The sequence below is a fragment of the Prunus persica genome, chromosome G1 (assembly GCF_000346465.2).
Source record: "Prunus persica cultivar Lovell chromosome G1, Prunus_persica_NCBIv2, whole genome shotgun sequence".
NCBI lineage: Eukaryota > Viridiplantae > Streptophyta > Magnoliopsida > Rosales > Rosaceae > Prunus > Prunus persica.
In genome coordinates, this window is record NC_034009.1 from 33,762,764 (window position 1) to 33,788,405 (window position 25,642).

At 38.1% G+C, this 25,642-nt stretch overlaps 3 protein-coding genes across 7 annotated transcripts; 2 read left to right on the forward strand and 1 right to left on the reverse strand.

Annotated features, from left to right (window-relative positions):
• Positions 975-6,089, reverse strand: LOC18788655 (protein DECREASED SIZE EXCLUSION LIMIT 1). Of its 5 annotated transcripts, none has more exons than XM_020555539.1 (15): positions 5,494-6,089; positions 5,175-5,404; positions 4,996-5,067; positions 4,842-4,913; positions 4,675-4,731; positions 4,368-4,579; positions 3,926-3,984; positions 3,745-3,838; positions 3,551-3,617; positions 3,129-3,211; positions 2,948-3,039; positions 2,412-2,518; positions 2,201-2,264; positions 1,826-1,972; positions 975-1,554 (listed from the first exon to the last, which is right to left on the reverse strand). In XM_020555539.1, exons 2-14 carry the CDS (start codon positions 5,279-5,281, stop codon positions 1,874-1,876), a joined length of 1,185 nt encoding a protein of 394 aa, XP_020411128.1. In that variant the 5' UTR covers positions 5,282-5,404; positions 5,494-6,089; the 3' UTR covers positions 975-1,554; positions 1,826-1,873. The 5 variants fall into 5 exon arrangements, with proteins under 5 accessions (XP_020411128.1, XP_020411127.1, XP_020411129.1 ...); XM_020555538.1 differs by lacking the exon at positions 975-1,554 and having other exon boundaries at positions 1,578-1,972; positions 5,494-5,619; positions 5,711-6,088; XM_020555540.1 differs by lacking the exon at positions 975-1,554 and having other exon boundaries at positions 1,578-1,972; positions 5,500-6,088.
• LOC18789487 (lysine-specific histone demethylase 1 homolog 3) lies at positions 12,985-21,808 on the forward strand. Its single transcript, XM_007225423.2, has 8 exons — positions 12,985-14,883; positions 15,332-15,473; positions 15,653-17,869; positions 18,018-18,111; positions 18,558-19,048; positions 19,224-19,940; positions 20,043-20,117; positions 20,498-21,808. Exons 1-8 carry the CDS (start codon positions 13,034-13,036, stop codon positions 20,561-20,563), a joined length of 5,652 nt encoding a protein of 1,883 aa, XP_007225485.1. The 5' UTR covers positions 12,985-13,033; the 3' UTR covers positions 20,564-21,808.
• Positions 23,812-25,117, forward strand: LOC18791874 (V-type proton ATPase 16 kDa proteolipid subunit). Its single transcript, XM_020554565.1, has 3 exons — positions 23,812-23,996; positions 24,091-24,376; positions 24,676-25,117. Exons 1-3 carry the CDS (start codon positions 23,915-23,917, stop codon positions 24,806-24,808), a joined length of 501 nt encoding a protein of 166 aa, XP_020410154.1. The 5' UTR covers positions 23,812-23,914; the 3' UTR covers positions 24,809-25,117.

Genomic DNA, 25,642 nt, shown 5'->3' on the forward strand with positions numbered 1-25,642 from the left:
ATGAGAAGAAGGATTAGAAGGTTTTTGAGATTAGCTAGAAAAGAGTTAGGTAGGCACTCTATTTTCTTTTTTCCACCCAAGCAACACGGTTCAACTTGATGGAGTAATTAACATTAATTATATAACAAAAGTCGGTTCCAGACGTCTTATCTTCCTGCCGTATCTTATTTGAAATATGACTTGTTCCTATGGAGTTTCTCTGACTCGCTGTTTCTAAAAAGACCTTTTAAATTTAATCACTGTTAAACTCGAATACTACAAGCATTTTCATTTTCCTTCCCCTTCAAGAAAAATCTTAAGTTTTAAGGAAAAACGAGGACTACGAGAGTAACTTTAGCAATCTGGGTGTAAAGAAATTGTCTTACCACTAAGGTCAAAAGCGTCCGGCGATAGATGTAGTTTAATTCGTGATGGTTACTTCCTAATTAATTACCTTCTAATTTCTACTTATGTATAGCTTATCCACATTACTTAGTTGGTTCTCCAAATTAATCATCCCTAAACCCTTGGTCAAAACAATAAGCTATACACGCTACGCAATATAGAATATTCTGATCCCGAAGGGAAGTGATGATTGAAAATTTATTATATTTAGGCCATGAAAACGAAATCGGATTTTCAATCATATACCTGAAAACAAGATAATGATATTGAATAGCACATGGTAATGAATGACGACCCCATCATCACCCAAGCAACATCAATAATGCAAATGACTGCTTACCAAAACAAACCGGGACAAAGTTTTTTCAGGCAGACCATCTGTTCTTCTACGATGTTACAAAGCTAACAAAACCAGCTAGCAGAGATATACAGCATTAACTAATCAAAACAAGGCCATGCTCGTGTGGAAGAGGGCAAGGGCTTAGGCACATATGATCTGAAAACCACATGATTTTTGTACCCAAAAATAATAGAAAACCACATGGTTCAGATTTCTGAAGCTCCAAATGACGACCCATGTTGCACGCTCATACACTCAAGTTTGAATATCCTCTACTATATAGATTAGAATAACTTAGAGTAGTTTAGTCTGTTGCTTACATTAAAAAATATACAATGGCTTAATTAGTAATAATCACGAGGGAGTTGGTAATATTATTACATAAATATTGCAGCAAAGCCGACCGACAATTTGGAAAAACGGGCCTAATCTTGAGGTAGAAATTGAACTTTAGGGGCAGCCCTAAAGAGATCAAGAAGAGGAAGTAAAGAAAGCTGGTTATGAAAAATTCAGAATCTAGGTGCAACTTCTTTCCCCGGCTGCTATATTGAAAAATATTTCAAGAGTAATTGATAAAGTCAACAACGGGTCCTCTTTTTCTAGTGCAAAGTAAGAGAGATCAAATTGGGAGCTTTGAAGCAATAATCCCCGGCATAGCCAAGCCAATCATTGCTTTGTAGATCAGAGGCTAAGAATGTGGCACCTCTATTCCATGCCATTGGATTGGAGGCTGGCCACCAAACTAAATGTCCAAATCAAATCAATGCGACTTGGCCCTTTCTTTTGCGTCTGAAAGCCTGCGAGTTTGGCTCTGTTTTTCAGTTACAAACCTGCAGGCAGCCATCAAATTACATAAGAGTCCAAAATGTCGATTTTTTCTTAGGCTTTGTCTGAAACAACAGAAAATTACACAAGGAGAACACATATTTCATCCCAGCACACGGTTCTTGTAGGCGAGTAACATCTTCTCTTATTGCTAAATTGAAGGTCTAACATCTTATCTTTTTCCTAAAGAAGCAATAATCCATAATTTAAATGAATTTAATCTAAACTTGTGCACACAAACGGTAATGATACTGATTATTGATGCTCTTTTATTACATTATAGGGAACACAAACTCATTTCCACATCAGGACCACCATATCATTTCAAGTTTGAGGAGGATAAAGTTCCCACAGTGCCACCGTCGTATCTTCTGATGCAGATGCCATTAGCTTGCAATCGGGTGAATAAGAAACAGCATTACACTGCCAAAAACAAAAACATAAAAAAGAAAGGAAAATTGCAAATAATCAGGCCCTCAGAAAGATGAAGCAGCTCTAATTAGACACCTTAGTCATATATAGTAGGCTATGTACCCGCTGGCTACACTAATTTTCTCCCACACCTAGTAACTCAAATTAGAGAAACGAATGCAAAAATGCCGAGAATGAGAATCTTTGGATTTATATCTTATGCCAATAGGAACACTATACCGTTGCATGGTGATACTTCAATATCGCCAGAGCTTTGCCTTTGCGATAGTTATATACTCTCACTCTGCCATCAATAGGTAAAATGAAAAAGGGGCAAAAAGAAAAGACATAAGAATGCAGATCGGCTTTTGTCTTTGCAAATTAAGACTAACAATTATGAATGAACTACAAGATATCCTTCAAATCTCAAACTGAAGGTTCTGTTCCCAACCTATGGTCCCAGCCAGCTGTTGCAAAAATTTTACCATCAGGTCGAATAGAAGTGCTCGATATGCCAGGTCTTTGCAAACTAATTTCTTTCTTGATCACACATGTACCCTAGGTTAGAGAGCACAACATCGAAGAAAAAGAGATATGAAATGAGAGTTAGTTTTTCTATTAGAGTATACCGAAACAACAAACAGCCAACAAAGAATGCATATATATTCGACTTGGTTGCCTGCTGTAGCTAGTCAGTTACTTTCACACCAATTCTTCATATAATTGATAGCTTTCTGTTTAAATATTGAAGGCAATTAATTTTGTAATAATAACTATTAGATCAAGGAAAAACACTACAAACATATGGCGAACACTATTTACATTTTATTTGGCATACAGCCTCCAGTTAAAGATTGGCACATGAAAGTTAACATTTTCATTTGTCTGTTAGTTCAACTTAAACATCTAGGAACTGCCTCTAATGGTCAGGGGCAGGGAACTTGTAACACATCTAGTACTACAAACTTATGAACATGCATACGTTACCATGGAATGATCCAAACTGTACAGCACAACTTTGTCATCTGCGGCTCCTGAGACACCACCATTGCATGACCCATCAACGCATAGACTTAGAACTGCAGATAACACGAAGAACACGCCTTATTTCAAAGGGAAAATGAGGAGGAAAAACACATGGGGATTCTTCAGATTCTATGTCCCACACCTGGCTCTGAATGAAACTTGACAGAGGTCAATGGAACCCCTGGATTTCTAATATCCCACCAAAGCATGGAACCATCCTCATAACTGTACCACATAGAATAAAGAAACAAAAATCACAAAACACAAGCAAAACTGAGGAAAAATCACAAAATTTTGGCCTCGAATTTCAATTCCCGAAACCCACTAGAGAATAATCCCGCTTCAATGATTATCAAATTTGAGAATATGGGTGCACGTCAAACATCTCAATCCAAGATATCAAATAGTATAAATCTTGTCATTAGCATAGACTAATGTACCTTTGTATACTATTTGGGGCAAATACCTCTGGAGCAACTAAGCTCACGGAGATACTAAATTGATAAGGTACTCAGTTTCATAAGACATAGAAAATGAGAAGAGAATAAGAAAAGAGGAATTTACCCAACCAAGACATTTAGGAATCCCTGTGATTCGGATGGTGAGAATGCTTGAACCGCCATGCACATTCCTGTCAAGAAACAAAGTCCATATGTTAAAAGTAGATGAAATGACCAGAATGGATGGAAGAAAAGAGATAGTCCAAACAACATAGTCTATAACTGAAGCACAACTAAATTCAGGAATCAGAAACTTACCTCTCTCTGTGGTAGATATACCTGAGGAACCAGCAACGCAGCTTTGAGGTAGCCGTGCAAACCTTTCTGCAGTATTAAGATCCCAAATCTCAACCTTTGCAAATCAACCGACGAATATAATGAGCAATTGGAACTTTAAAAATGAAAACAAAAGTAAACTTAATCAAGGTTGCATATAGACCTCAGAAGGCTGCTCCCCTGCTACAGCGACATATTTAGATCCCTCAACTTGAGTATTTTCTGTTTCAAAAATTTTGTCTATCATTATTCTAGTTTTAAAATTACCTCAAAGCAAAAAAGACAACATCAAGAGTATAATCTACACGAAACCAGTATACAAACTCAAATACTAATAGATGGGAGATTCTCCAATAAGTATTTAAGTTAAGGATTAGTTACATATTTCTAATTTCGGACGTTGGATTGCATTCATTTTGGTAGATTTAAAATGCAATATAAATGTAATCTAACGGTCGAGATTATAAATATGTAACCAATCCTTAACATAAAATACTTATTGGAGAATCTTCCCTAATAGATATATCTAAGTCCCTTGTCACCTGAGAGAAAGTAGCTAAAGTGCATGTACAACTTTTCTGGTCAGAACATCAATTTCAACAAACCTTCAAAGGTGCTGGACTGCTCAGGCAGATACTCTTGAAACTTTTCTCTGCTATTGTCTAAAGCATCCGCATCAGCATTCTCCCTAACCCTTATTTCATCACTGTCATTATGCGTAGTCCCGTAAACTCGCTTAGAACTAGAATGAGGTCTCTTCACCAAGGAAAGTTTACAAAAGTGGTAAGAGTTTGTCTTGATTGTAACAGAAGGTGTCCTGCCAAGATGATATCAAAGTGCAAGATTGATGAGCTAATTAGCTAAAATATAATGTGGGTCACAAAAATATCTAATAGCTAATTAGCTGAGAACCTGGACAGACCTCCATCTTCAATATCCCAACACTTCACTGTTCCATCCCTACCCTGGCTACATACACCAACATTTTCAAATTCCAACTTTAGTTCAAAACCCATAGCCAATAAACGAATTTAAAATAGGAAAAAGGTTTTTTTTTTTTTTTTTTTTTAAACAGACACCTGATCACTTTATTGGCTCCAATTGAAGAACTACAAGCAAGAGAAGCAATCCCCTGTGCAGCATTATGCACCCTGCATATTTTGTATTTATTTTCTATTTCCAAACAACAAACACCAACTCATTAATTATAATAAAATAAATTAAAGTGTGTACATGAAGTACCCTGCTGATAATATAGTCCGATGCTGGATAGTGTCCCAAATCCGCAACTCGCCGTCTGCGGAACTAAAACGAAGAAAAAGGTACTTGATTTGATCAAATTGGTAATAACATTAAAGATGAAATAGTAGAAGAAGAGGGTAAGCTGGAGAATAAGTATATTGAACTGGTACCCGGTGCATAGGAGAGGTTGGGATGGATGAAAACAGAGGTCCATGACAGAGGCGCGGTGACCTCTCAGCACAGCCACTGGGTCCGGTGGCGGTCTCTGTTTGCTCATTGGACCTGCTTCTTCAATAAGCAATGCGCAGTCACAGACAGAGTCACAGACTGCCGCTATAGCACTAGAGGGAGGTGCTGAGTACACGACCCGACGGGGTTGAAAGGGGTTTCTTCGTGTTATCTGCAATTCAAGAACAGGAACGTCAAATTAGAGAACAGGAACGTCACAGAACATATTGATCAATCGCAGGCACTTAAAATGAACTTAACTCTTACGACTTATTCAAGAGGAGGTGCTATTACAGATTGTACTAGACCAACGTTCCATTGGACTAGTCAAGATAGAAGAACGAACTTAAAATTGACTTCGTCCTCTGGTCAACATACAAACCGATTCTGCAACATTCAATCAATTCTTAGACGAGGACTATGATCAAATATTCAAAATCCGTAAGAACTGCAGCTTCAAAAAACTTCAGTTCCTAACCAGCAGAACTAAAAACCCTAGAAATTCAAAATCTCCAATCCGGTGGCGGTCTCTGTTTGCTCATTGGACCTGCTTCTTCAATAAGCAATGCGCAGTCACAGACTGCCGCTATAGCACTAGAGGGAGGTGCTGAGTACACGACCCGACGGGGTTGAAAGGGGTTTCTCCTCTTTTTTTTTTTTGGTTTTGATCAAGCTCCACTTTTGTTTTTGTTTTTTTAATATGTTTACAACGATTTTACATGTATGAGCGATTCCAACGGAGAAGAGCCCAAGCCAGGGCGGGGCCAAGCCCCAAAACACGCTTCCAGCGGACCCATTTTGCCCAGGCGGCCTGTGGGTTCCACGAAATCAGGCTGGCCCAAAGGCAGAACGAGCCCGTGCTCCAGCCCGAAGGTGAGATGATGTCATGATTGACGTCAGCCTGACATCAGCGCGTGGTTTAAATTTTTTTACCATTGGCTAGTGAAATGCACGCGCTAATGGTAAAAAAAATTTGAATTCCGTTCCTTTCTGCCAACAGCTAGATGCCACGTGGCGGCCTCTGGGCGCTCCGATTAGTTTTTCTCCTCCAATCCAATGGCTCTCCTTTTTTTTGCAATAAAATTTTGAAAAATATTTGAAAAAATATTTAAAAAATTAATGAAAATTTTTTTTCTATAAATACCTACAAATACTCTTCACTTTCAACACCAAATCCTCATACATTTTCTTCTCCTTCTACTATTATTCACTTTTAAATTTCATTTTTCTTCATCATCTTATGGCATCTTCCATCGAAACCAAAGGGGCATGGAGCACCATGGAAGATGTTCTATTGTGTGAGTGTTGAGGCCAAATTAGTCATTGTATGATCATGGGCAATCAGATGAAATTCTCTCATATGTGGAGAAAAATTCATGCCGAATTTTGTGAAAGATCAGGTTCGGCTTGTACGGAAATTGCTTTATCCAGTAGGTGAAATTTTTTTAATAAAGAGTTTGGGAAATGGAGAGATGCGTTGGTAAAGGCGTGAGACAACCATAGAACGGGAAAAATCTTAGCAATGAGGTAAATTATTTGTAATTTCCATTTTATTAATTTGAATGTCCTAATTTTTTATTTATTGTTTCTTGCATTTTCAATATTTTGTTAATGTTTCTTGCATTTCCAATATTTTGTTTATGTTTCTTGCATTTCTAATATATTTTAAATGTTTCTTGCATTCTCAATTTTCTTTTAATAGATTATGCAAGCACAAATGTGGCTCAGTGTCACTGGGCAAGGCAAAAAATCTTTCAACCATGACCAATGTTGGGAGGTGGTGAAGAATTGTTCGAGATTCAGAATTATTCCAACTGGTTCGACCGTTGTGCTGAACGAGATACCACTCCATGATTCAACGCCATCGGATTCGCCTTTGGATTCCCCGATGAGTCAAGACTCACCAATCCAAAAAGGTCCCAAGGCCTATTGGGAGAAAAGAGGCGAATGCCAAGAGAGGAAGTATATCCAGCAATGATACTGCAAAATATTTGGATCAAATTGTAAGGAACGACACAATGAGAATTGAATTATACATGAAAAAAGATGTAGATGAGAAGGTAATGAATGAAGAATATGAAAGAGAAAGGGAGTATGTACACAAACAAGACATTAAGAAGAAGGATCGGGAAACCATGGTCATGGATACGAGTCATATGTCCCCTAAAACAAAATAATTTTGGAAGATAGAACGAAGGGATGTTATGAGAAGGAGACTTTTCCGTGACGATGGACCTAGCAACACCGATTGGTTAAATGATCAAAACCATTAAGTTAGTTTGCTTGTGTTTTATTTAATTGTATTTTAATATTTTGTATTAAAGTAGTTCCAATTATTGTCTTTTATTTAATTAGTTGTATTGCTTTTTTTTTGAGTGAATAAAGAAATCATTTAATAAAATACCTTTTTATTCAACATATTGCATACATCAAACAAAATATAATTAAAAAAAACACACAACCAAAGCATAAATAGCAAAAAACCACAACCAAAGCATAAATAAAAATATACCATGACAAAAGCATAAATAAAAATAAACCACAACCAAAGCATAATTAAAAATAAAACTTCAACAAAGCATCTTCACTTCACTTCATTCACTTACATTGCCTCTCACCGCCTATAAATGCTCTATCAAGTCAACTTGATGTCGTTCATGGATATAAAACGATTGCATCTCTGCATATCGATCAATCATACAGTTCATGAAACGACCGTCCCTAACTAATGGTTCATGCTCCACTGGTTGTCCATTTGGGCCTATGGACCTTTCATAAATTCTTGTCAATGTCGTGTTCATGGGATCCGGTTCGAACACTTATGGTGGATGATGCAAGTCATCATGATGCTTCTCAGCACCTCCTCATCAAACATACGTGCAGCACCCCTAATAATAGTTTACCGAGCTTGGAGGATACCAAAATACCTTTCGATATCTTTCTTGTAACCCTCTTGATAGGCAGAAAATAATTTTTCCTTCTTGGATCGGGAATGCGGAATTGATTTGACAAATGTGGTCCACCTCGGGTAGATGTTGTCTGCTAGATAATAGCCATTTCAATAGACGGTATTGTTGATTTCATATGAGATATTCGGGGCTTCACTTTTCAAGACATCGTTGAATATCAGTGATTGACCTAGCACGTTCAAGTCGTTTTGCGATTCGGCAACTCCTAAAAGACATGCTAAACCCTTGTATCAAATCCAGCAATGGCTTCGAGGATGATACTTTTTTGCCTTTTCCTATTTCCATAATCTCCTTGCCAGACAGTTGGGCAATTATTCCATTGCTAGTGCATACAGTCGATGCTTCCAATCATGCTTGAAAAAACCTCGAGCTTCGGCTTTCTGTAGAAGCCTTTGGAGGTCCCTAGGCGTAGGTTTGCGGAGGTAGTCCCTAGTGTAGAGAGTTTCCATTGCATCATAGAATCTGACCAAGCTCTTTAGAGTAATGGACTTCTTCATCCAAGCAATCTCATCCACTTGATCAGCAGATGAACCATACGCCATTCGTATGACAGCTGTAAGCTTTTTCTCCAGAAGAAGCCCCAAAACCCCAGCAACATCACACTTTTAAACAAAGTATGCATCGTAATTGCAAACATCATGCATGACTTTATTGAACAATTGGGGTTGCATTCTATATCGCCTTAAAAAATGAACATCAGAGTACACATAATTTGGGATAAAGTAATCTTCCAAAAGATTCTTACCCCGAAAATGCATATGTTTGTCCTAGGGCTAGGCATCTATAGCCGAAATACCGAAACCGAACACTAACCATATCGTACCAAACCGGTTTCGTACCGTTTCGTTTGGGATTAGGCATTATTCGATATGATATCGTATCGTAGCATAGGAGTATGGCACGGTAGCGGTTCCAGGGATTTGGTATCGGTCAGTACCGTACTGAATACCTTAAGTTGTATAATTTTTTCCATTCTCTCGACTCAACCTCGATCTCTCAAACATGCTATCTCACTCTCAGACTCTCTTAAACCATTCGAATAACTTATCTCCTCTATGCCCAGCTCTCTGTCTCTCTCTCTCAATCTTACTCGATTCAAGCTCTCTGTCTCTGTCTCTCAATAGCTGAAGAAGAACTTGATTAGTAAAAGAATAATTTGGCATAAAAAGCATTATCTCATCTAGTTGTAATCACAATTGAAATACAGGGAGTGGATAGCAGTTGAAGATGGGAACTTGATCAGTAAAAGTATAATTTGGCAGCAAATCATTATTTTAAGTAGATACTGAAAATAGAAATCAAATTCTGATAAAACTCATGTGAAATAGTTGAACCTGCATGAAAATTTGGTTAAAAATTAACAGAAATGGAAAGAGACAAAAAAAGGGCTTGGGGTGAAAAGGAAAATCAAAATAGAAAACAAGACAAAAATAAAAAAGCAAATCTAAATAGATAACCCAGATGCCCTGAAGATGAGATATAACAATAACTACCTAAATGACAACAAAAGCTTTGAACTTTGAATTAAACTCATCATAAAAGTTAAGGATTTTAATTCTCCCAGCAAAAGGGAGTAGGGGAATCCTGATTCAGGAAACTCAAAACCCTAAAACAACGGAAATGAACAGATAATCTAAGAAATTGATCTCAGAGAGCAAACAAAGAAGAACCCATAACAACAAAAGCATAAAGAGCTTGAGATAGAGAAAAGTTAGAGACTTTGAGTGCCTGAGTGAGAGCAGAGTTGAAGAACAGTTGAAGCAGCCGCAAGCTGAAGGAATTGGAAAGTGAATGGGGTTAGAGAGAGAGAGAGAGAGAGAGAGAGAGAGAGAGAGAGAGAGAAAGAGAGAAGTAAAGCTGCAAAATAGTGTCATTTTGGTACCGAAATGGTACCGTTTCATACTGATACCGATTTGGCACGATATGGTATGGTACCAACTTTGGCAAACGATAATCTCATACTGTACCATACCAGTTTTAATTTTCGGTATCTGTAGTGGTACGAGCTCAATACCATACCGTACTGTACCATGCCTAGCCCTAGTCTATCCACGTTCGGGCCACGACCGACTTGTGAACCACAGCGGCGACCTTGGCTTGGTAGATCGAGCAAACGCACTGCAATGGCAACTTGTTCATCTTCTTCTTGCTGCACTCTTTTTTTTTTCAGCTCGCCTACGCCTTTTTTCTTTAATTTCTCGTTCTTAATTCTCCAAGTATCTCCTCATGTCTAACATTGAGAGTTAAGTATGAAATCTAAAATTTGAGAAATGAAAAGATAGAGAAGATATGGTGTGAGAGGTACGAGTTGAGCCTCTGGTTTTATAGAGATATTTAGAAGATAGAGATGACACGTGGCGCAATTTTAGAGGGTGAAAATCTTATTTGAGATTTGTATTTTATAATAAATATCGACACGTAGCACCCGAGAATCTTATCCTAAAATATTATCTGAAATTTGAGATTTGTATTTTATCATAAATATCGACACGTAGCAACCGAGAATCTTATCTAAAAATCTTATCCGAAAAAGTAATTCAAATTATGAGTTATGAATTTTATAATAAATATTGACATGTGGAAACCGAAAATCTTCTCCAAATTAATTGTTTAGGTTATTATTATTTAAAAAAAAAAAAAAAAACTAAAAGTGAATAGTATTTGCCCTTTGCCATGACAATGGGTAGAAACACACCTTGTCTTTTGCAAGGGCTGCTACTATTCAGGTAAATAGTAACAACCCTTGCCTTACCCTTGCCCTTTGCCATGGCAAATTGGTGGAAGTGCTATATTGGGCTGTTTGATTTTCAAGCCCAATAAAAAGATGACTATTTGGATATGTTTTGTAATGTGACAACTTAGGATTGTTTGGAGAACTGACATGCCGTCTCTATGATCAATACACCCTATTTGAAAAAGCCCATTAATTGGATCCATGCCTAATAAAAAACGATGATATTTTTAATTTTTTTTTAATAACTGAAGTAATTAAGAGCATTTACCCATTCATTTAAGGTCATGTGTTTGAATCTTCCTCCCTCGAATATCTCTTGTATAAAAAAAAGATTTATTACCCGTTTGACATTGCTTATTTGGGGTGATAAGTGATTTTTTAAAATTTTTGGGAAGCCCAACCTGTTTGGTAAACTGTGAGAAAATCACTTATTGTTAAAAATTGCTGTGAGAGAAATCTATAAGGGAAAACAGCTAACGTGGTGCTTTTATTTATGATTATGCAGGAATTAGTTTCGAAGAGTAGCTGGGTTTAATGATTAATTGGCAATCATTTTTTGATTATGAGTAAAATCAATACCAACAACACTTTTAACAAAAATTTACCAAACGTCAAACTACTCTCTCACAACAAATTTGACAGCGATTATGTTCACAACACAGCAATGCCAAACTGGCCCTTATAAAATCATTGAGGGGAGTTGAAGCCAGAAAAAATATAGTAAAAATTTTGTACTTCTGCCTAATAGGTAAAAGCATACATGAGAATAAATGATTTTTTGTATAAATTTAAAAAAATGCATAGTAATTAATGATTGAAGTATTATTGATCCAAAAGTGTCACGACCATATAATTAAGGTTTATTGATCCTAAACTATATTATTAACGATCGGAAGTTCATATGAGTTGGTATTACGCCAATGTATACGTATAACTATGAATGAATGGGTATGAAGGTTTCAAACGTAAGACTTAGTTTAATGACATATTGATCCAAAGTAATACATGAGTTTGCACAATGGGTTTTTTTTTTTACCATAATACCCTTGTGAACTTTAAATATAAATTTCACATTAGTTCTTGATTTTTTGTTTTGTTTGAAATATGTTGTTTTCCAATTGTTTGGGTGGTGGTGAAGTTTCAACATGGTTTCATAATAGTAGAGATTTTTAAGTACCTTCCATGGCTTTTGGAAAATATTTTCCATACCTTAATAGTTTACTGAAATATATAAAAATTCAAAGATAACCCCTTTTCTTTTATGAGGATTTTAAATATAACTCAAATTCTTTATTTGCAAATCATTGCTTGCGTGTTAAAATTTAATATGAATAGAGAAAAACAAACCTAAGTAATAGTCGACTCGAATTTATATGAAACGTTTTTAGTGGTTCCAAACGCATTCTCCGTAGTCTCTTCTTATTTCCAAAAGTTTCGTCGCTCGCACGCACAAATCGTGTCGCGAAAAAGCCTTCGTCAATACTTTTTTTCTTTTCTATAATTTATATTTCCTTTTATTTCACAATTTTTAATTTCTCCCGCGGCGCACTTTATAGAGCCGACCTTCCCAGTTCTACGGCGAGAAGCTAACGTGCGCACCTCACACTCTTCGACAAATCCATTAACGCCACCGTGCTGGAGCTTCAGCGAGCACAGGTCTGACATCCCCAACCCATCTCCCTTCCTCTCATTAGGGCTTAGTATCTATATTAAAAACCCTAGGTAGATTTTGTATTTTTAATTCCTTTTCCTTTTTTTTTTTTCAATGTTAGATTTTATCGATTAAGGACTTAAAGTAGAGACAAGCCATTGACAGAAGGTGGATAAGAGCGTACTCATTGGCAGAAACTTATCAAGGATTTGATTTGGCATCATATTTGTGAATATCTGCGATTTGATGGGTATTGGGATTTCTAGGCGTGGTCTCAAATTTTCGCTATTGTAGTTGAATTGCTTGGGGAGAGTGCATGCGAAACATGAGCTTTAATTTTTTGAGAATAGAGAAGTGGAAGGTGATGATTGGTTTCCCCGATTTGGGCACTGAAGCTGGGCTAGGGTTACGGAAGACTGTATTCTCTTGAAAGCTACGGTTAACAAAATGGACGGAGAGGAGAAGAAGTCTGGATTTAAGCGAAGATCTAAGTTAATCGAGGCTAATATTAATTCAGATGATGATGAGCCAATTGGGTCACTGTTGAAGTTGAAGAGGCAGCGAAACCCTAAGAAGGTTAAGCCACGGTTAGAGGGTGTCAGCGAAAGGAGTAGGAAGGTTGAGGACGAAGAAGAGGATTTGGGGGGGCTGGATGATACCTTGGCAAGTTTGAGGAAGAAGTTGAAGGGTCCTAAGAAAGATTCTGGGGCTGGAACTATTAGGGGAAGGGATGTTGTACAGTCTTTGGACCGGTCCTCTAATGGGCCTGTGGAGGATGGGGGGTTGGATGAAAAATCAGTGTCAATGGTGCTAGAGAAAGGTCCGGTCATGGTTGATGATGGATCTGATGTGACTATCGATATGGAGGTAGAAAACAAGCTTAAGGGAAAGGGAAAGAGACCCAAGGTTTCTGAGTCTCGGGGATATGGGGAAGGTTCTAATAGCTCTTTGGATCATCATCCAGAAGATTCATTATCAGCAATTTTCCGGAAGGCACAATCTGGTTTTACTAAGAAGTCTCGTACCTCTTCGAGTCCTAAAGAAAATAATGGTTCTCAGGTTTTGGAGGATGGATTGAACCCTAGTTCGGAAGGTGTTACAGGAAACACCATGCCTGTGATGAACAATGAAGCCATAGTGGATCCTTATGGTTCAAATTTTCAAGAGGGGCCATGCAACTCTGATAAAGTTAATGATGGAGACAGCAAACATTTGACACATAAAACACATACTTTTGAGGACGGATTGAAGCACTGCTCTATGGTAGACTTAAGTACTCTGACGAAGTATGATGTAGAAAGGCATAATTCGATTCCTTGTCCAAAACAGATGGAAGATGTGCATGGGGTTGGTGACCGTGACTCCAAAGGAGGTTTTACTGATGCCTTCTGCATTGAGTCGAAGGATGTTTTGGATATGTCCGAGGACAAACGCTTGGTGTCCTCATCACATCTACCACAGAATTCCTTGACATTCCATGTGAAGATGGAAGATGAGCTTGATTCTGATCGATGTCAAAACTTTTCCGAGCATACTCAACATCCGTTGTGTAGCTTTGCTTCTGGCACACTGAAGATGGAAGAAACTCACAATATTTGTAATGGTCAAATTTCTTGCACTGAGGAGCCAGGCCTTGCTTCACATTCTTTGCCGGAGGAAAAGGCTGTAATAGCTGATAGACGGTTATCTTCTCTTGATATCACTTCTAGTAGAGCCCAAAAACTTGGCTATGCTAACCAGTTGAATCACCAAGGGGAATCCTTTGAAACCTGTGTCCATTCAAACAAATCTACTGCTCCCATCCAGAAGGGCAGCTCTGCTATACGTCAAGATCTATCCTCTGATGAAGCATCCAAAGAGAGAAATGGTCCAAATCATGATTATCTCATCATTGATGAAGAAGCTGATGGAGCCTCTCCGCCTCTGTGTACATATGAAAATGAGAGTTGCCCAGAAGACACAGTATCTCTACCTGATGTCGAAAACAAAGACACTAAGCTGTCAGCTGTCCAGCGTGTAGTGCGCAATGTTAGAAAGCGTAGGCATGGAGACATGGCTTATGAGGGGGATGCTGATTGGGAGGTCTTGATAAATGATCAAGGTCTGGATAGTGACAATTCATTTAGAACAAGAGTGAAGTTTGATTCCTCTTCAAGTATTGGTACAGAGGCTGAAAGTGGCGAGGCTGCAGCAGTGTCTGCTGGTCTTAAAGCTCATGCAGTTGGTCCTGTTGAGAAGATCAAATTCAAGGAGATCTTGAAGCGCAGAGGTGGGATTCAAGACTATTTGGAATGCAGGTTAGTTATTAATTCTGAGACCCTCCTGTAAAATAACACCGGGTGTGTCATTTGAGTTGTATGCTTACTAGACACTAATGTTAGCTGCTACTTTTTTTTTATTTTACTTTGAAACTCTTGCTAATATTTAAATCTTTTGGTTTTCTGTTACATCCTACTAATGTTAAAAGTTCCGTTTGTCCTTAGAGGGTCTGATTTTTCTTTTAAAATTTTGATGCTGCTTATTATTATTATTATTATTTTTTGCATTATTGGCAGTTGCTTCAGATTTGTTCCTTCTTTAAGTCATCTTGTCCAATTTTTTGAGTTCTGGTCTTCTATTCTATTTGAATGAAACTCTCATCCATTTTTCAATGAAGATCCCAAATTAATTTCCTGTGGTTTAGTTGTCTTGTCTGCCTTGGTAAGCTCTATGTAGTTCGGTAATTTATTCCTTGGTGCAATACAGGAATCAGATCCTTGCTCTGTGGAGTAAAGATGTTAGTCGAATTTTGCCTCTCACAGACTGTGGGGTAACAGATACGGCTTGTGCTGGTGAACCACCTCGTGCTTCCCTAATTAGGGATATTTATGCATTTCTTGATCTCAGTGTAAGTTTGTAACGTAATCTATGGATTTTTTTGTATGTTCCCTTGTACCCTCATTTCTTGCCAAGATTGATCAGTATCCTCATTCTTTTTCTATTCTTCTTTTTTTCATTAGTTCTTATACTTGCATTTCATATAGTATCAGCTTGTCTCGTTTTTTAAATGTATCAAAACTTGGACAGGGCTATATAAATGTTGGAATTGCTTGCGAGAAGGATAAAGCAGAACCTGGTTCTAAACATGACTACAAAATTTTAAGAGAAAAAAATTTCGAGGAAATTTCTGGAGTTTCAGTTGCTGATTCAGAGGATGGAGTTTCCTTTATCATTGGCCAGGTTAAGAGTTCAAAAACTTCAGTTGATGTGAAGAATGGTGTTCTAATTGAGAACGAAAACGTGACGCGGAGAGCCACAAATGACAATGGACTTATTACAGCTGTGGAATTGGCATTATCAAATGCAACAAACCATGTTGATTGCAATTCTGCTTACCAGGAAAACAGTAGTGGTGATGCAAGGCTACAAAATAGATTAGACAATATGGATTTTTCAAGTAGTGATCCAACTGGTGACGCATTGGGTGGTGGAGCTGTCCCTGTTGCTACTCCAGAGATGAAGAATGTATCGCATAGTATTCAGTCTGCATCACATGATCATGCAGTGAGGAATAGTAATCCGCAATGTGGTCCAGAAGTCAGAATGGAAATCATTGTCATAGGTGCTGGTCCTGCTGGCTTAACTGCTGCACGCCACTTGCAACGCCAGGGTTTTTCCGTCACTATACTGGAAGCTAGGAGTAGAATAGGGGGTCGTGTTTACACAGACCGGTCATCTTTATCAGTTCCAGTGGATCTTGGTGCTAGCATTATAACTGGTGTTGAGGCTGATTGGGCAACTGAAAGACGACCAGATCCTTCCTCATTAGTTTGCGCTCAGTTGGGCCTTGAATTGACTGTATTAAACAGTGATTGCCCTCTTTATGATATAACAACTGGTGCCAAAGTTCCTGCCGATCTGGATGAAGCTTTGGAAGCAGAGTTCAACAGCCTTCTTGATGACATGGTATTGCTTGTTGCCCAGGAGGGGGAACATGCCATGAGAATGTCTCTAGAGGAAGGTTTAGAATATGCCCTTAAGAGGCGGCGTATGGCACAAACAGGGACTAGTGTTAAAGAAAAAGAACTGCATGAGCAAGAGCTTTTGAGTCCTCTTGAGAGAAGGGTTATGGATTGGCATTTTGCTAACTTGGAATATGGTTGTGCTGCTCTGCTGAAGGAAGTATCTCTCCCCAACTGGAACCAAGATGATGTTTATGGTGGCTTTGGAGGAGCTCATTGTATGATTAAAGGGGGTTACAGCACTGTTGTTGAGTCTCTTGGAGAAGGACTTTGCATTCACTTGAATCATGTAGTTACTGATATTTCATATGGCATCAAGGATGCTGGATTAAATACTAACCAGTGTAACAAAGTCAAAGTTTCCACATCAAATGGCAATGATTTTTTAGGTGATGCTGTCTTGATTACAGTACCTCTTGGGTGCTTAAAAGCAGAAACCATAAAGTTTTCGCCACCATTGCCCCATTGGAAACATTCTTCCATCCAGCAGCTTGGGTTTGGAGTTCTTAATAAAGTAGTTTTGGAATTTCCGGATGTCTTTTGGGATGACTCCGTTGATTACTTTGGAGCTACTGCTGAGGAAACAGACCTGAGGGGACAGTGCTTTATGTTCTGGAATATCAGGAAAACTGTTGGGGCTCCTGTTCTCATAGCTTTATTGGTTGGTAAGGCAGCTATTGATGGCCAAAATATGAGCTCTTCTGATCATGTTAACCATGCATTAGTGGTTCTTCGCAAATTGTTTGGAGAAGCTTCAGTACCTGACCCTGTTGCATCAGTTGTAACAGATTGGGGTAGGGATCCCTTCAGCTATGGTGCCTACTCATATGTTGCTGTTGGAGCTTCTGGAGAAGACTATGATATATTAGGGAAGCCTGTTGAGAACTGCTTATTTTTTGCTGGTGAAGCTACCTGCAAGGAGCATCCTGACACTGTTGGTGGTGCAATGATGAGTGGACTTCGGGAGGCAGTGCGCATAATTGACATACTGACTACTGGAAATGATCACACAGCAGAAGTAGAGGCAATTGAGGCTATACAGAGACAGTCAGACTCTGAAAGGGATGAAGTTAGGGACATAACAAGGAGACTAGATGCAGTTGAACTTTCCAATGTCCTTTACAAGAACAGGGAAGCCCTACTCCAGGACATGTTCTTTAACTCAAAAACCACTAAAGGAAGGTTGCATCTGGTCAAAGAGTTGTTGAGTCTTCCTGTTGAAACCTTGAAGTCCGTTGCTGGAACCAAAGAAGGGCTGACTACACTCAACTCGTGGATACTGGTAATTTTGCATTTATACTGTATTATCTATCATTCAATGAAGATGAATTTAAAATATGTTCATGTATATTTTCTTAGCCGTTGACAGCATCTAATGTTTGTTTACTTAGACAAATTTTCTGAGGATATAAATTTTGTAATTATAACAGGACTCGATGGGGAAGGCCGGAACTCAACTATTGCGGCATTGTGTTAGGCTCCTTGTGCTTGTTTCAACAGACCTACTGGCTGTGCGCTTGTCTGGTATCATCTCCTTATTCTGGATATATATCTACTGGCTTTCCTATGTGCATGAAGATGTGTGCCCAGTGAGCTAAATGCGAGTGTGTGTTGAAAATAATAGTTAAATTATTTTCTGCTTCTTTATGCTTTTGAACCATGGTGGTTGTAGGTTGTTTCAACTGGATGCTTTGAATTATCTGTACTTCCATTGTCAAACTAGTGCATGCTCATTTCACGTGTGTAGAATTGCAGAGTCTAGTTCAAGATCTGAAAGTCATGTATATTGCAAGTTTCAATTGCATATGCATAATATACACGTGTACTGTATACAACACACATGTGAATGCAGATACATATGCATAATCATTGCATAAAAATAAGTTTGTCAACTTTTCTTCTTGTTGAAGAATGTGATGTTTAAAATGTGTTTCTTTAAAGTCACTTAATCTCTCTATTTGTTGGTGCAGGCATAGGTAAAACTGTAAAAGAAAAAGTTTGTGTACATACTAGCCGTGATATACGTGCGATAGCAAGTCAGCTGGTCAGTGTGTGGCTTGAAGTTTTTCGCAAGGAAAAAGCTTCTAATGGTGGATTGAAATTGTCAAGGCAAGCAGCTGCAGTAGATTCATTTAAGAGAAAACCAATCAGAGATCCATCTTCTGGAAAGCCACCTCTACATACGTTTCATGGTGCTCTGGAGCACAAAGGAAGCTTGCAGGATTCAGCATCCACTGCAAACCATTTGCCTTTGAACGCTGTTAAGAAAGTGAATGGCAAAGCCATTAAAATTGAAGCAGTAAATTCCTCAAAATTGGAAATCAATTCATCAAGGTCTCGAGGTTCAACGGGCAGACCAGATACTAAGCTAGAGGTGAACAACTTTGTTATGACAGAAGCAGAACGAGCTGCCATTGCTGCCGCTGAAGCAGCCCGTGCAGCAGCACTTGCAGCTGCCGAGGTTTGTTGCTCTTCGTGCTCTAGTCAATGTAGTGGGAAATATTACTGCTTTTCTCATTTGCAAATCTCTCTTTCTCTCTCTCCCTTCCCTTCCTCCTCTCCCTCTACCTCTCGCTTCTCTTTGTGCATTTTGTTCCATAGGAATTCAGTTGTTGACATATTGTTGTAAACTGTAGGCATATGCATCTTCAGAAGCCAAGAGCAGTACGTTGCTTCATCTTCCTAAGATCCCCTCATTTCATAAGTTTGCTCGAAGAGATCAGTACCCTCAAATAGATGAGTATGATTTTAGGAGGAAGTGGTCTGGCGGTGATTTGGGTAGACAAGACTGTATATCAGAAATAGACTCAAGGAACTGCAAAGTTAGGAACTGGTCTGTTGATTTCTCCGCTGCTTGTGTCAATCTTGATAGTTCAAGAATGTCAGTCGATAACCTCTCCCAGCGGAGCCATCCAAATGAGACTGCTAGTCAATTGAATTTCAGAGAGCACTCAGGGGAGAGCGCTGCTGTCGACAGCAGTATTTATACAAAAGCATGGGTTGATACAGCTGGTAGTGTCGGGATAAAGGACTATCATGCCATTGAGATGTGGCAATCTCAAGCAGCTGCAGCGGACCCTGATTTCTTCCATCCAGCACCGTATATAAATGACGAGGAAGATTCAAATACGACTTCAAAAAAACTCAGCTGGAAGCATGAAGGGATAGTAAATGAGAGCTCTGTTTCGCAAGTTACTGTAAACAAGGAGTCATTAAAAAATCATCATCGGGGAGCAGACCATATCAAACAGGCCGTTGTTGATTATGTTGCATCATTGCTTATGCCCCTTTATAAAGCTAAAAAGATAGATAGAGATGGATACAAGTCAATCATGAAGAAAAGTGCTACCAAGGTTAGTTATTTTCCATCACTTCTACGTCTATTTCCTTCCTGTTCGCAACTATTCCCCTTTCTTTTTTTTTAGTCTTAACATTTTAGGGAATTCAATTTTCAGGTCATGGAGCAGGCCACAGACGCAGAGAAAGCCATGGCTGTTTCTGGGTTTCTTGATTTCAAGCGCAGAAACAAGGTACTCTTCCATTAGTTTGTTGGTAAACATCATATTCGTCTATCCATATAATCCAATGAGTTTTTTTCAGTGATTTCTATTGGTGACTAAAGCAGTCATCCACATGGACTTTATCTGTCACTAAAGTGAATTTCCTGGCTGAGGTTTGAAACCTTTTCCAACTGAGATTGGGTTGCTTCAGCCAGTAGAGAAAAGAACAAATAAATATCATTGGCTCCTTAATATTTTAATTGAAATTTTTGTACATCAACTTTTTGGCAAACAAAGAAAGTTTTTTCTATAAGTAATGTTGCTGCTATTATCTTTTTATGGTATCTTGTGATGTTTTATCATTGGCTTCTTCTTACCAAGTTTTCTTCAATGCCTTAAAACATATGCAGATTCGTGCATTTGTGGACAAATTGATCGAGAGGCACATGGCAGTGAAGCCCACTGTGAAATCTTGATTGTCCTTTGGGATGATTGACCTGTGTTTTTGCATGGACTTCTGTACAACACATGCAGAAGTCTTTCTGTTGTTCCTGGATGAATTCACAGCATAAGCAGGCAGTGGTGGGGCACAGATGGTATCGAATCGGTTTGTTATTCAAACTGCCAATAAGCTTTTTAATGATTTTCAAGGTGCAATGGAAGAACGGGCATGGTTTGTTGCCTTTCAAATCAAATTTGGTGGATTCTTGAAATTCACTTATAATTGGCCAGTGCAACAGGGGTAACCATTTTTTGGTGCAAATGGGAGTATAGCTCGAAGCAAGTTGCTTTGTACATTTCATTTTCGGGCATCAATGTGGTATGGAGATGATAGCAGATTGCTCTCAGAAATTGGCTTGTCATACATCGAGGATGTATTTATAGGGCTGGAAATTTAAGACCTAAGACCCTATTTTTCATTCAGCGATCCTCAACGAGGAGACTAATTATTCCTGACTTTTTTTTTAATCAATTTTTCCAATGTGTACAGTGTAGGATTGTGTTAGTGCAACAAGAATACAGAACATTTTTCCATGGTAGCCAAAGTACTTTGATATGTTATGATTACTCTTTCACCTAACAGAAATCACTAACTTCACTTTTTTTCTCCATTAAATCGAGCAAAGGAGTTGCATGTTGCATTTTAGCAGCCTTTCTGGGCTGAAATCTCTGCTTTATGAACTTTGTCTTCTCTGAGTGTATAATTCAACCTGGCTGGGGAGGCTTGTCTGTGCATAATGCATGCTCTATTAATTCAACTTGTCTTTTCCAACTTCCAAAGTAGTGATTAATTTGAAAGCATACATATGATTGGGGTATTACATGGACATCCAGAAAATAAGTGGAGGTATTTTGTGATAGATGTTCTGTTATCATCTAAGAATATGCATGTATACAGAGGCTGTAGTCAGTTTTAGCTTCAATTATGTTTGGGATTTGCACAATGGAATGCCAGGTTTCATCTGTCATATATTGCATGAACATCTCACAATCAGAAGGTAGTTGAGCATCTCTACACTTTTATCGATTTTGTTATTTGAAGTCTCTCTGATTACACCTCTTTTTGGTTGTTGCTAGGCTGGGAAAAATATTTTTGGTTCTTCAGAGGAAGACAGAGGTATGCCCTCTATATCTCCTTATATGTTGATGCTAATATATTTTGGTGTAAAACTACATGTTTGACATTTCTCTAATCAATCCAGTCCCTGATTTATGTCTAATATGCCTAGCTGTTGGCAGATGACCATGGCCCGGATGTTCTTGTTTCACACATTAGATGTTCTTTTTCCAGGAGATTCAGGTTTAGTTTCTCTCAATTAGGAGTCCTAATATCCATATGGCATTACTGGAGCTAGCATAGCCATGGAATGCATGCATGTGTTTAATACTTTGTTGCTTTGACAATTGGCATGAGCTTTTTCTTCAATGGCTTCAACCCAATTTTCAAAAGTTGGTAATGGGATCTATTTCATTTGAGTCGTTACCAAGTGGTGGAAGACATCACATATAAATATAATGATCCTCTCTTCCTTTGCATCTGGGATGAGGTTGAAATTTGTCATTCTATATGCAACCCCAATGATTTCAAGATAGCTATTTAGTGCCTTTTTTTAAAAAAGATTACTCTTTAGTGACTGTCTTCTGATGATCGTCCTATTGCAATATATATTTTCAGGGAGCATATTGTAATCTTATAATTCTGTTAGGTGAAACATGTTCTTTGCTGTTTCCTAGCATGTCACTCAAAAACCTTTTTCTCCCGGAATTATCATCATTTCATTCTTCAGTTGTGTAATGCCATTTCTTCACTTAAAAACCTTCATTTGCTCTTCTGTTGGTCTCACAACTAGTGCAGCTGACGGATGGCAAATCATTTGGTGCTTTGTGTGGAATAACTCGTATGGGGTTGCAACTTGCAGGAGTCTTCCAATAGCCATGTAATTTGTAATAAATGAATTCTCGTGAAAATCAACCGTAAATTGGAAAAAAAAAAAAAGTGAGCTGAGTTTTAAAATAGTAAACATGTTTTGCATAAAAATATTAAATAAGGTTTAATGATTTCATTTGAAATGTGCATCTGAAGTATCCAAAAATTGGAAGAGGAATGTTAAAAGCTTTTTCAGAATCCAAAAAGTGTTGCAGCGGTGGGTAGTGCTTACCTTCTTATACTCAAGTTTGAGTCACTCTCTCCGGCGATCAGTGTAATTTAGAATATTATTTGTGTCAAAAAAATAATTATTAATAATAAAATATGAAAAAACAAAAATCCCAAAAATTGGGCCCAAGTAAGCATGCTCTAACTTTTAAGATGGTAAATCTTAAATTGTGTAGGGCCGTTGACAAAGCCTATTTTTGAGCCATACTGTTAATGCTCTTTGGTGAGGTCTTATTTCTTAACTGTTAAATTAAATTTGTTAGTCTAATTCAATGATTAAGAGATAAAATCTTGCTTAAAGACCATATATGAGGCACTTACTATAGAATGACTCATTAATGACGCAAGAATTTTATATTGAGCCCAAAATTGTTGCCCAAAATATTTTAGAATAATGCTAACAATCTTCTCTCTAACCTTTTCCTTTGGACATTCTCCATTTTTTGCTTAACATGTGTCATTCTTCTTACACTTAAAATAATGTCATTAATATATTATACAAGCTAACTTTTGCTTTCCAAGTTTACCCTTATTAAATGTATTCAATTTATCCAAAAAAAAATTCACAACTTTCTTACCATTTTATTAATTTTTTTCTAACATCAATGATTTTTTCTAAAGAAAATATATGCTTTTAAGAGGAAATGTCCAGTTTTTTTATTTATTTTTATTTTTAACAGAAAGGGTTAGATAGAAAGGAAAAAAAAAGTCCTTTGTGTTTAAAAAAAGGGGACATTTCCTCTTTTTTGAAAAAATCATATATATTTAAAATAATTAATAAGATGGTAAGAAAGTTGTGAATTTTTTTTGGATAAATTGAATACATTTAATAAGGGTAAAGTTGGAAAGCAAAAGTTAACTTGTATAATATATTAATGACATTGGTTTAAGTGTAAGGAGAATGACACATGTCAAGCAAAAAATAGAGAAGGTCCAAAAGAGAAGTTAGAGAGAAGATTACTAGCATTCTCCAATGTGATATACAGCCACCTCTTCGCAGGTGAGCCCTCTAACAGCAGGGGTAAAATCGTAATAACGTGACCTACGTACTGTGAGGCTGAGAGCGAAACACATACGCTTAAAGGCATATGCGGAGAGGAGAGAAAAAAAGAATACCATCACTCCAGAGGTCAGATCCGATCAAGAATATCTTGTCCGTAAATCGAGAAGAATGTCTTCTTCAACGTTCAGCGGCGATGAAACGGCACCGTTCTTTGGGTTTCTCGGCGCCGCCGCGGCCCTCGTCTTCTCATGTATGTTTTCATTTGGTTCAGATCTAGCCATCTAGGGTTTTTGTTGATGCGGACGCAGGGATTTGATCCAGTGCGTTCTTTGCATGTTCTACAGGTATGGGAGCAGCATACGGAACAGCGAAGAGCGGAGTAGGTGTGGCGTCGATGGGAGTGATGAGGCCGGAGCTGGTGATGAAGTCGATCGTGCCGGTGGTTATGGCTGGTGTGCTGGGTATCTACGGCCTTATCATCGCCGTCATCATCAGTACGGGCATCAATCCCAAGGCCAAATCCTATTACCTCTTCGATGGCTACGCCCATCTCTCCTCTGGTCTCGCTTGTGGCCTTGCTGGCCTCTCTGCTGGTATGGCTATTGGCATTGTCGGTGATGCTGGTGTTAGGTAAACTCTCTACATTTGCGCATACATACAAATCTCCATTATTAAAGGTTTTGTATTGGTTTAAGATGGTTGAGAGTGCGAATATCGATTTGATTGTCTGAGAACCGAGTTTGATGTGGTTTATTTTGCTTGAATTGTTCATGATATTAGCAGTTTGTTCGGTGCTAAGCGTAGTATTTACTACCATGTTTTTAGTTTTGCACGACATTTGTTTTGAAAGTATTGCGTTACCAATTTTGGTGTCTTGTCACGTTTTTGTTGGAAGTTTCCTCTTCTGAATGTGTTTTTGTACTATGCAGAGCCAACGCCCAGCAGCCAAAGCTTTTTGTTGGGATGATCCTCATTCTCATTTTTGCTGAAGCACTTGCCCTGTACGGTCTCATTGTTGGCATCATTCTCTCTTCCCGATCGGGTCAGTCAAGAGCCGACTAGAAGGTGTGCTAGGTGGTTTTGTTGGGTTGCTGCTATTTATTAAGAGCTACTTTACTGTTTTGTTTGAAGTTGTAGTTTCTTTTTGGGAGGTGCATTACAGATTCTTGTATGGTGTGAGTGATCCGTCGATGTCTACCAGGTGGATTGGTAGTGGTTATGCGCCAAAGGTAGATATAGGGCTAGCAATTAGTTGGTACTTCTGAATAAGTTTGAGTTGTGTTTCATGAGTCCATGCCTGTATTGAGAAATCGAATTGACATTAATTTGTTGGAAATTATATATACCGCCTGTATCATTGTGTTAATTTCATTTCTTCGTATTCTACCTCTCTGGATTTGTTGGGATTATGCTGAATCTAAAGTTCCATATGATGTAACTAACCTGATTAGTAAAATCTAAAACAGAATTTTGAAAATGAGAGGGAACTTTTAAGTGGGACTTTTTATCCCAATCTTCAGTTCAATCTTCTGCCATTTTTGGGAGTTGAAGCTGCTCCTACATCCTTGATCTCAGATCTCTTGGGTGACCTTTTCTCCAAACTTAAATCTCTCATTCAAATTATTGAGATGCAAAATTGGATCGGGTGTCTTTGATTTATTGTTGAACATGATTGACTTTTCAAGGACTGATGATCAGAATTGGAGATTTGATTTTGTTCTTGTTTGGTTGTTGGATGGTTTTCTGAGGAATGTGATGCTTTTGTCTCTTTTGCGTCCCAGAACTAAGTTGCACCCAACTAAATAAATCAACAAAACAGGATAGTTGACAAATTCCATCACTTCGAAGTTGTTTGGAACTTGCAAGTAGTCCATCAAAACAAAACATAAGAGTGCA

Excerpts from the sequence above, each read along its gene's own strand:
- LOC18789487 (XM_007225423.2), top strand. The coding sequence starts at position 13,034 with ATGGACGGAGAGGAGAAGAAGTCTGGATTTAAGCGAAGATCTAAGTTA. Across the intron at positions 15,474-15,652 it reads ATGCATTTCTTGATCTCAGT|GGCTATATAAATGTTGGAAT; the intron begins GTAAGTTTGTAA and ends AAACTTGGACAG. Across the intron at positions 19,049-19,223 it reads CAGCACTTGCAGCTGCCGAG|GCATATGCATCTTCAGAAGC; the intron begins GTTTGTTGCTCT and ends TGTAAACTGTAG.
- LOC18788655 (XM_020555539.1), bottom strand. The coding sequence starts at position 5,281 with ATGAGCAAACAGAGACCGCCACCGGACCCAGTGGCTGTGCTGAGAGGT. Across the intron at positions 3,839-3,925 it reads CAGGGGAGCAGCCTTCTGAG|GTTGAGATTTGGGATCTTAA; the intron begins GTCTATATGCAA and ends TGATTTGCAAAG. Across the intron at positions 3,618-3,744 it reads TATATCTACCACAGAGAGAG|GAATGTGCATGGCGGTTCAA; the intron begins GTAAGTTTCTGA and ends GTTTCTTGACAG.
- LOC18791874 (XM_020554565.1), top strand. The coding sequence starts at position 23,915 with ATGTCTTCTTCAACGTTCAGCGGCGATGAAACGGCACCGTTCTTTGGG. Across the intron at positions 23,997-24,090 it reads CGCGGCCCTCGTCTTCTCAT|GTATGGGAGCAGCATACGGA; the intron begins GTATGTTTTCAT and ends CATGTTCTACAG. Across the intron at positions 24,377-24,675 it reads GTCGGTGATGCTGGTGTTAG|AGCCAACGCCCAGCAGCCAA; the intron begins GTAAACTCTCTA and ends TGTACTATGCAG.